The sequence below is a fragment of the Triturus cristatus genome, chromosome 2_1, assembly GCF_964204655.1.
Source record: "Triturus cristatus chromosome 2_1, aTriCri1.1, whole genome shotgun sequence".
Lineage (NCBI taxonomy): Eukaryota > Metazoa > Chordata > Amphibia > Caudata > Salamandridae > Triturus > Triturus cristatus.
Window position 1 is genome coordinate 421,510,598 of NC_140581.1, and position 11,179 is coordinate 421,521,776.

General features: G+C 39.6%; 1 protein-coding gene across 1 annotated transcript in view; it reads left to right on the top strand.

Annotated features, from left to right (window-relative positions):
- PPWD1 (peptidylprolyl isomerase domain and WD repeat containing 1) overlaps window positions 1-10,546 on the top strand; it is a 416,345-nt gene extending 405,799 nt beyond the window's left edge. Inside the window, exon 11 of the mRNA XM_085631724.1 lies at window positions 10,186-10,546. Within this exon, the coding sequence (XP_085487850.1) occupies window positions 10,186-10,329 (144 nt within the window). The 3' untranslated portion in view covers window positions 10,330-10,546. The remainder of the gene's footprint in view (window positions 1-10,185) is intronic.
- Window positions 10,547-11,179: the final 633 nt, after the last annotated feature.

An 11,179-nucleotide genomic window follows, 5' to 3' on the forward strand; every position in this document is an offset into this window, starting at 1 on the left:
GAATTTGTTTGCACAGTGATTTGTTGGTGGTTGGTCTTACTCCACCGCTTCTTGTTGGTTGGGATGGGCTTGCCATTCTATTCATAGATTATGACTATACACAGAGATCCCCTACTACAGAAGGAGTAGTTTCTTACCTGTAACTCCAGTTCTGTAGTAGGGGTATCTCTGTTATAGTCATAAGCGACCCTCCCTCCTCCCCGGTGGAGTAACCTGACGGTATCAGGCCTGTTGTTATACACCTTCAAAAAGAACTGAAAGTAACTTGTGTTGGCTGTGCATCCTGGGATACTGGGGGTCTCTGGAGAGTTTCTTAAAGGCACGGTATCCCTTTAGCAGACACATAATGACAGCCTATAGGGCTTGTCTGTCCACCCCTTCCTCTCTATTGTTTAAAGGGGTTTTGGTGAAGGGAGTGTGTGATAATAAAGGAACATGTCAAATGTGAATAAAAATGACATTTCAACTTTATTTTGGCTTTTGTGTTCACTTCAGAGGAAGTGCTGGCCAGTGCAGCCTTGTTGTGATTAGGCTGTATTATTTTGTCTGTCTCTTAAGTGTCTTTGCAGGTTTGCAAATGCGGGACAGCTTAAGAGATATTTTTGATTGCTCCGGGGTCCCCGCACATGGGCGGGGATTATTCATAGATTATGACTATAACAGAGATACCCCTACTACAGAACTGGAGTTACAGGTAAGAAACTACTCCATGTTATTTGTTACGTCTGCAGCTTTCAAATTCAGGATACACATCCATACGCTTACATCTTACGGCAATAGCTGCATACCTCCTGAATAGATAACATCTGTCTCTCTTCAGAGTGCCTGTCATTAAAGCATTTCTGGAGGGACTTAAAAGAATCATTCCTCCAAGACTTCCACCTACTCCATTGTGGAATGTCATCTTTGTCCTCACCAGAATGATGGGTCCACCTTTCGCGCCATTGCACAGATGTGAGCTGCAATTTCTCACTTGGAAGGTAGCTTTCCTCATAGCTATCACATCACTGAGGAGAGTAGGTGAGCTCCCGGCACTAACCATAGAAGAACCATTTTTACAAATACGCCAAAACAAAGTTATTCGGACCAACCCTAAATTTCTAACCAAGGTCCTTTCTGCCTTTCATATCAACCAATCTGTTGAATTTCCTGCTTTCTTCCCTCAACCAGATACTGTGGCAGAATGTGCTTTACTCACCTTAGATGTGAAAAGAGCATTTTTCTACTACATAGGAAGGACAAAACCTTCCCATAAGACAAAACAACTATGTGTGGCTTTTGCTCCACCACATAAAGGAAATACCATATCAAAATCGGGTATTGCACGGTGGATAGTCAAGTCCATTCAAACATGCTATGCAAAAGCAAAATGAACATTGACAATTCCCCCTAGAGCGCACTCCACACACAAACTAGGGATTTCTATGGCATTCTTACAAAATATACCAATAGATGGCATGTGTAAAGCTGCAAGATGGTCTACACCTCACACATTCACAAAACACTATTGTGTTGCTGAGTTAGCAAGACAGCAAGCTAGTGTGGGAGAAGCAGTTTTACGTACACTATTTCAGACGACTGCAACAGCTATAGGTTAGCCACTGCTTTGGGAGATAACTCCTATATAGTCTATGCAGAACATGTGATCCACAGCTCACATGCCTCGAACCGAAAATGCTACGTACCAAGTATGCATCTGTTCTTGGCATGTAGAGCTGTAGATTCACATGTGCCGACACACCTCCCCGGGTACCTATACCTGTTGCAGTGACATCTTACTGAGATACATATATACATGGCCATCTCTTTCTACTACTCTCACTAACTCCATTATCACCCTCTGCGGGAAAGCAATCTAACAATGGAGTTGATGCCCATGCGCACTATCATCAAAAGGAGGAGTCACCTACCTTGTGACTGGAAAAGACTTCTTCGAAGAAAAGCATAGTGCAAACATCCGGACCCAATACTAGATGGCAGGCTATGCAAAGCATATGAAACTACAGCTCCACATGGCAAGAACAGATGCATACTTGCTAAGTAGCATTTTCCTTTTCCTTCCTTCAGTTCCTGCCAAACGGCTTGGCAAGACTTTAGCATCTAGATGCCTATGGCCATTTGCTGCGCTTCAGAAATCCCGGTCATCTCATATCATATAAGTAACTTTTTCATTATGCTTCCCATTGTTCCCAAATGCATTGGAACTAATTTACAGAATCTAACTTCAAAGTTCATCTTTGGCGAGGACATGCTTACTACTTTGCCAATTTGAAAATATCAAGATATTGGGGCTTCCAAGAATTCATAAAATAATTCTTGATTGCTCCATAAGTCTGTTTGTGCAATGGTTTATTGTATTTATGTAGATTGTAGTCCCCCATCATGCCTACTGCTGCCAATTTTGGGTTCCGATCAATCTCCTACCGCATTATTACCCCAGTTTTGTATGTTTCGGTATCCTCTTATTGTGTGCCCAACTTTCTCTTCTCCCTTGAATCTCAAACAGCAAGAGCAAACTAGTAGCCCCATTTTAGTACAATAGATGCTCTGTAAAATACAGATGCATAAGAGTTACCCCAGTCTTCCTCCTATTCGTTTTAAATCCATCTTCCATTTAGTCCTAAGACATACCTGGCAATTAGGTGTGCTAATTAAGGTTTTCTATACATTTCAGATGGGATCTTCACTCACCATCTCTATCAGTAGTTCAATTTACGTTTATTTAGACCATTGGTCCTCAAACCTTACATATATAATTAAAATACATCTAAAATTGCATAACCATAAATACACTAAACACATCTTAAAACACATACAATTAATTCACCCTCCATTAATTAATTAATTCTTGGTGGCTTAAAACTCATTTAAAACCAATAAGAAGTGCCCTCACTCTTTGCATGAACTTCCCAATAGCAACGGCAATGTCTAAGTGGCTCATTTCAGTCACCAACGTTACAGCCTGGGCCCTAGATTTTATCTCATATTTCCTAAAAATCGGTCTTAAAAGCATAATTCGAATATCAAAAAACTTCTGGCAATCTATTAAAATATGTAACAAGTCACATGAAGTGCCCAAAGTACAAATACATCTTCCCATCTTATCAATCGTTGAACTTTTTACGACATTATTTACATAACACGGGTTTACCCCAATTCTTACCCTTAAAACCCTCTCTTCGCAAACGGCAATCATGTAACCTGTCAACGTAGGGAAAGCATTGTTCGTTTTTCCATGCCATAGTCATAAAGTGTACTGAGGTTTTATTGGCATGGTAGTTTTGATCCTGTGCCTGCGATATTTCGTGCCCCAACATCCTAAGTACCTTCTTATCACAATTAATCATATAAGTGATGGGGCACAGTTTGACCTTCATCGTACAACATAGTTTCGTCATGATAGCTCTAGACTCTTTTGCCCATTTTAATTCACTGTTCTGAATTTCGTTTTTACACCATTGTGATATTTTGGTGTTTTCACCTACTCCTAGGCGTTGCCAAAAACGGAGATGAGCCATACTGGCTAGAATGCCCCATGAGGTCAGTCCTAATTCAAGTCTTATGGCCTGTACCATTGCCGACAAGGGGAGGGAGAATAGGTTTTTTAAACATTTGCCTTCCTAAATATCCCAGCCCTGTTTGCCGCTCAAGTATAGAAGTTCCGCGCCATACAGAAACTGCGGAGGTACCATGGCAGAGTAAGCTTTTAACACTGGTCTATCTGACATCGCACCGTAGGTTTTGTTAAACAATTTCAAACCGCTAATTGATGCTGATGTTGTTAATTTTAACGCATCTAGATGGGTATGCCATTTCAAATTTCTTTCAATCCACATTCCCAGATGCCTATATTCTGTGACTGTTTCTACTTTCTCGGTTCCCAAAAACCATACAAACCCAGCTTTCCTCCGGCCAAATCTCAGGGCTTTAGTCTTGTCCATATTAACCACAAGTTTTTTCTTGGAGCAATAATCGGTAAATATCTTTAGTTTCCTCTGCAGGCCGATTTCTGTCTGAGCCATGATCACCAGGTCGTCCGCATAGAGCAAACATGCAATATGCTTACCATCTTGTTTTGGGCTTGCCCCGTTGGTTGTCTCTAGGGGCCTATCTGCCAAGAACGGGGAAAACAGCAGGGGGGCCAATACGCATCCCTGCCGCAATCCATTTCCAATCTCAATCTTCCTGGTTAAACTTCCATCCACATCTACAATTATCTGGGCCCAGTTCTTTGTGTGGAGCATTTGAACCAGACTTAGCAAATCTTTTGGGATACCATAGCTAATTAGGGCCTCCCACAATAGCTCCCGGTCCACCAGATCAAAAGCTGCATGGAAGTCCACAAAACAACAAAATAAATTTCCCCGCTGTTCGATCGACTTCCGCGCTATGGACCAGAGAGCAAAACAGTGGTCAATTGTGGAATGGCCCGGTTTAAAACCCCCCTGTTCTGGGGGTATAATCTGATTTTCCTCCGTCCACTCTTTAATCAGTAATGTTGCGTCCATATATAGATTGTTTAGGATTCACCCTCTCGATCCCTTCCCATTCGCCTCCCCCAAAGTATTTCTCTAAAGCATCTGGAAATACTTCTAGAACTCATTCCAATATAATTTGAACTGAGCTTAGGGTTGCTCAAAATATTTCAGTCTTTCGTGATATAGCAGGTCTTCATGTTTCGCTATTGCGGTTATGTCCTACTTTAAAAAAGGCTGTTATCTGAACTCCTCTTTAGGGGCTGTACTGAACTAAAATCAATGTTTGCTTTGTTCCTATATTACCATCCTGTAACAGCCCAAGTTTGTTTCAATGTCCTTGGGAAGTCTACCCATCCTTTCCTTCAGTTCCCCAACCACATACCATGTGCCAATAGGTTACCTCTGTGACCTTTGTATCCCAGAAAACGTAAAGTTCCTATCAATCACTACCACTAATTGAGTGGTATTAAATGTGAGGTAGTAACATACTGCTCCCAAACACATTTCTATATAATGTAGGCCATAACAAATGCATTCTTTGCCACCATTCCAGAGCATGTTCCTCAGTGCCTCATCTGCTTTTGGGGGGGAAACAGTGCTTATCATTTCTCCATCATGGCTATTGCCTCAGAAGTCTGAAAGGTCTCAAATAACCCTTCTTGGTAAAGCATCCTATTTTGATTATGCTTCTTATTGGAACTTTTAAAAAGCTGCTGCCTCACTGACAGCTAAGCATGTTAACATAACACAGTTCCTACTGTATTAAAGTGGCATGCTCCGGTTGGATTGTTTTTCAGTTTTAAGTGTGAGGGCAACATTTACTTTCTTTTTATTTTAAAAGCACAGTGGTGTAATCAGTCAGATGTCCCTTTATGTATCAAATTTGGTTGACTGGATTATTTTAAAACATGCAAGTCCTGTTCACCAGTTGCAAATTCTTTCTTTGAAATCATGTTCCTTTAAAAATACTCTTAATGAAAGATATTACATTGTTTATGAATTTAGAGGAAATGCCCACAATGTATAATGAGAATTGAAAGTGTGTTACTTTTCCTCTAATTCCTTGCTACACAATTTAACCTGTGTTGTCAGATAGTCTAGATGGGTATCTCAAAACTCCAAAAATGATATTGCTACAGTTGTTCTCTGGGTGATTGATAGTAGGCCACCTTCGCAGGATAATCTTTTGACAGCACCAGACCATACACTTCACTCTGGTCGAGCTCATCCAGTTATAGTCCTGATTTCTAGTGTTAATAATCCTCCAGATATTTCTGGGGAGATCATGTGCAACTTATCACTGCTCCTAAATGTTGAACCAATTGGGTGGTGAAACAAGTTCAGTTGTCTGCATTGACAATGGTGCCCCTGAACCTGTTGAAGAGCTTTCGTCACTTTTAAATAGTCAAACACTTTTTGGTGAGAGTGCTTTGAGAAGTGAATATACAAGTTGGGGGTAAGCAAATATCTTGTGAAGAAGATACTACAGTGACAGCCATGCATTTTTATAGGATTATGGAGCTGGTTTCAAATAGAAGGAAATCACTCTTCATCTGTAATGTTTGTTTACACTTCTGAATCTTGGGAACTGTGTGCTTCTTGTGCATAAGATAACCTGCAAATAGCCATCTTTAGGGTCTTTTGCACATATCCAGTCTGGGTGTTGTGTGTAAAGGAAGCTTCTGCAAAATACCAACATCCTGAGCCTCTCTTTGTATGTGCTTGTTTGCAGTCTTCAGGTCTAGGGAATGCCAGAATTCTTAGAGTGGTCTGTTTTTCTTGATTAGGAAGTAGAGGAAAAATATTCAGACTTTTTAGTGCAATCCAGTAGGTGTGATTTTGTACGCATAGAAGCAGATACACTTCAGATAGAGGACAACACTTTACAAATTCTGAATGAAGATATTCCGTCTTCTCATACTGCTTGACCTGTTAGCAGTGATTGACTTTAACCATCCCACCTTCCTTAAAATAGTTGCTGCAAGAATGGTGATAAGGCTCAATACTCACTTGGTTCTATGTGTATCTTCAAAATAGAAGCCAACAAAAAAAAGCATTGTCATCACCCTTTCACCTCCAGCAAGGAGGTACAATGCTCCATACTCATGCTTACCCTTCTTAACCTTTACATGCAACCTCTGAGCTCTTCTCTGATAAAAGTTAGTATCTAATTCTATTTTTCTGCTTTTTCTGTTTGAGAATCTCTTCAGTGGAATACATTGGCCAATCATCCTCAAGAGTTGTCATTCAGTTGTGGTGGTCTGCCACAATCTGAAGACTCAACCTGGTAAAAACACAATTCCTGCTTATAAACCCATCCAGCATTAACATTCCTCTTCAAGCCTGGCTAAATCGCAACAATCAAAAGACCATAATCCCTGGGGTTCACCGTAATCTAAACCTTTAAGCTCTCAATGCACTGGTGAAAAGCTTCCAGTTTCAGCTGAGGTTGATGAAAGAAATAAAATAATACATCACTGAGGAGGACCTCCAAGCAGTGATACAATCTTTAGTTCTAAAGCAACTCGCTATTTACTGGACTGCCCAACATCCAAGTTGCCCCTTAAAAAGTGGTTCTGCATGCAGCAAGTAGCCAGGTTGTATCGCGTACAAGACGTTTTAACCACATTTTGCTTATACTAGTGCCCTTAAATGGCTCACAATTGAGGCTAGAAGCATCCTCAAACTAGTTTGTGTTAACCACAAATCATTACACTTTGGTTCTCCCAAGTACGTCATTGAAAAATTGGCCACCTCAAGCTGCCTATGAGCACTCCTAAAAAGTATATTTTTTCAAATTGCACAATATTTAGTGCATGCCGGTTACTCATCTTCTGCCAAGCCAGAGGGAGATTGTAGAGATGAACTCTACCTTATGATGGTTGTAGCTTCTGATAAGTGGTGTTGTTGCTCATGCAACAGTCTTCGGCAGTAGGAATAATGAACATGCTGCTTGCCACGTCGATACTCCTTAATCTGATCCTTAGAAAAATCCTTTGTCATGGGTCTCAACTTATAGCATATTTTTTGTTGTTGTTGAGTTTCCACATGTCAGACAAAGAGGAGAGTCTACAAAGGAAGGTCGAGGATCTTTTGCTCCATCAGGAGATAACGCGGTGAGATGCGGCCAGGAAATGAGTTTTATTTAAAAGCTGTCACATTGACATATTCACAGTCTCTCTAAATGTGCCAATCACATTAGCTCATGTTATGCCCCACTTCCAAATTTCTTAAGAATCTTTCATTTTGCTTTTGACAAGAATTCCATGTTTGTCCAATAGAATCCCATAAAGCAGATTCATCCAGTAGAGTACAGCAGTGGCACTCACTTTGAAAGCTGATGTGTGGAATAACTTCTTTTCTGGAGAGTCCATTCTTCTGATCCCTTTCTCTGGAGAATGCCTATGCACTAGGCATGTAGACCCTTGTGCATAGTACTACTACTCGTTGCTTGTAGTACCAGGGAATATTTAGGTAGGTTTAGTGTATTCTGTAATTTGATGCTTCTTCACAGAGGTGAACGGGTAAAAGGCACCTTCAAGGGATTTATTTGAAATACTCATTTCTATTGCTTTTGATATATATTTTTAACTGCAAGAATTATTGATAAACTCGCCAGAGAGATATTATTCAAATGTATTTTAACTAAGAAATATTTTTGTTCCTTGTGAGGACATAAGAACCAATGAACCAATCACAAAACAATAAATATTCAAAACATGGGTATATATAGAAAAAGGTTTCATCTTTTGAAATTTATCAAGGGTACTACACAGTTATACAAACAATGTAACAAGAGGAAAATAAATACAATTGTATAATCCTTCAATGTCACTATTGTAAACACTTCTTCTCATTGTACATTATTTTCCAGAAGAGAGTGTGAATGTCTACATTTCAGTCTCTATGCATTTGTCCATGAGACCATCATCAGGACTATCATAAATTTAACAGTTGACCCCTTAATGGGGTTTCCAAAGATTCAAGAATTATAGAATACAATTGATATGTATATGTCAAATCGATCGTCGTTCTGTAGCTTTTGTTTAAGGTGAATAATCGTCAAAAGATACAGGTAAGTGAACTCTGGTGCTTTTTGGACGGTGTAATTACATTTCCAGTCCCCAAAAACTTCTCAATTGACGAAGTTTATTCTGTTAAGTTTTGTAGCGCAGCGAAAATACGGCAGTCTGCAGTTGTTTTGTGATAGGTTCATTGGTTCTTATGTCCTCACAAGGAACAAAAATATTTCTTAGTGAAAATACATTTGAATAATATCTCTCTGGCGAGTTTATCAATAATCCTTGCAGTTAAAAATATATATCAAAAGCAATAGACTAGAGTATTTCAAATAAATCCCTTGAAGGCACCTTTTACCCGTTCATTTGATTTGCCCAAGCCCTCAAGGGTAGATTGGGTTTCCCATTATATTCAATTCTTCACAGAGGTAGCAAAGGAGGGAATCAGAAAAGTACCCCTTACCAAATCTGGTAGACCAGGATGTAGAGGAATGATGGTTCTAGCCAGTTGCTTTGCTTGGAAAGTTTCAGGGCGCATTTACATCTGTACTTCTGTAGAAGTGTCTTTCTTATCAAGCTTCTTTGTAGCAACATCAGTAATTTCTTGGAAAGCTTCCAAGTTATCGACTTTGATTAGAACAGAGTGGCAACTTTCGAAAAGATCTTGCCACATTGAGAAAGCATCAATATCTGGCATCATGTTGTGGAGTTGCATGTATCTTGTATTCGTCTCTTCTACTGCACTGTATTCGCACGCATGTTTCCTCTAAATTCCTCCCTCTAGTTCTTGTTGTGGCTTCTTCTCCAAAACGCAGTTACAAACTGCTATCAAAACATGGTACAAAATAAGAACATACACACACCATAAGGGGAAGTTAACTTTTTACATAGCTTACACTGATAGCTGGATTGCCATTAAGATGGCTAACAGGGTTTTTAGATGTGAAACATGCAAGTAGCGGAACTAATCCTACTTTTGCCGTTGCTCCATACACATGTCAGCAGCATAAGACTAAGGACACTCGTGACAGTGGGCCTTAATCTGCATGTGTGATAGCCTGATGTTTCCAGGATCCTGTTATAAACCTTGTGGGGATGGTGTAGTGCTGTTGAGGGCCAAACTCATTTTTTAAGTCTCTGCATAATGGTATGACCATGAGCTATTGTTTCTTTGAATTTCCCCTCCATTTGCTTGTTCAGATCCTCTTGTTTTACTTTCCTTAGCCTTCCATGCTCTTTGTAAGCAATTTAGTAAGATTGCTAATGTTGTAGAAACATTTGAACGCCTCAACCAATAGGTTAGTGTAGCTCTGTTGGTTACTCTTTGAAACCTGGTGAGATTTGATGTGAAACAATAAGGTTTGTTTTTTCAACGAGTAGCCTCTAACAACATTTATCACAACTGCCCATAATACGCTGGCTTGAGAAGTCGGCCTACACTTGCAGAATTGGGTCAGTAAGAGATTTCTGTACTAACAAAGATTCCAAAATGTAGAAGTGTTCAAATGTTTAGAATGCAAATTAGTCAACCAGTGATTGCTGTGGAGTTAAAGCAAGCAGTCTTTTAATTCTCTCATATAAATTTAGACCATCACCCTTGCATTAAATTAAAAATTAAAAAAAATAAAAATAAAGATTTTTAAATTGTAACACTGCTTTCCTTTTTCCTTTTCTTTTTCATTATATAGCCATGGCTAGACAACAAACATACAGTGTTTGGGCGAGTGACGAAAGGGATGGAAGTCGTTCAGCGGATCTCCAATGTGAAAGTCAACCCCAAAACTGACAAACCGTACGAAGACATTAGCATAATTAGTATCACTGTGAAATAATTAAAGAACATTTTATAAATTTTGATAAATCTTTAATGTTGAATTTTAGATCCATTATAAAGTTTTTTATGTGTTTTTCATTTACGCTCTCTGCTCAGGAAAGCCACAGGACAGCACCAACTATTACACCAAGTCTTCTGTTGTTCATGCCATGCAAATATCAAGTGATTTTGTTCAATAATTTGTAAATTAAGAAATAAAACTTTAAACCTGTAAATGGATGTAATGCATTTATTAAGTCTTCAATCCAGTATAATCAACATTTATGTTTCTGGCACAATTGGTATAGGAGAAGGAAGATAATAGTTCCATGTGGGTTTGCTTCTTCTGGAAGAAATCCCCAAATTCCACAACCAGAGAGTACTTGTTAGGCCCCACGGTTGTCAAAATGTAAAATAAACTAATTCCCAAATAATTTTAAACTATCTTGCCTGCATGTGCCACATCTTCATAGAGACTATTTGGCAAAAGGCTGTGGCAATATCACGCTATATAAGAGCCAATGGTTAACCCCTCCATCCAGTGACACCCTAGGGACTTAAGCACTCCCTAAATGTCATCCACGGATGATGGTTAACTTTCTACACAAACAGATTGTATTTATCCTACAATGTCATCCAATGAAATGCAGTAAGCAGTACTGGCGGCCTCCATTCCCGCAAGAACCTGGTTCACCAGCCTCTGGAAGGTGGCATGAGCATCTTTGAGTCCAGAGGGCATCACTCTAAACTGATGTCCCTCTTGAGAAAAGAAGGCTGACCTCTCCTTGGCTCCTTCAGTTTGGGCAATCTGCTAGAACCCAGATATAAAATCACAGGTACTCAAGAACTGGGCAGCCCCTAACCCATCA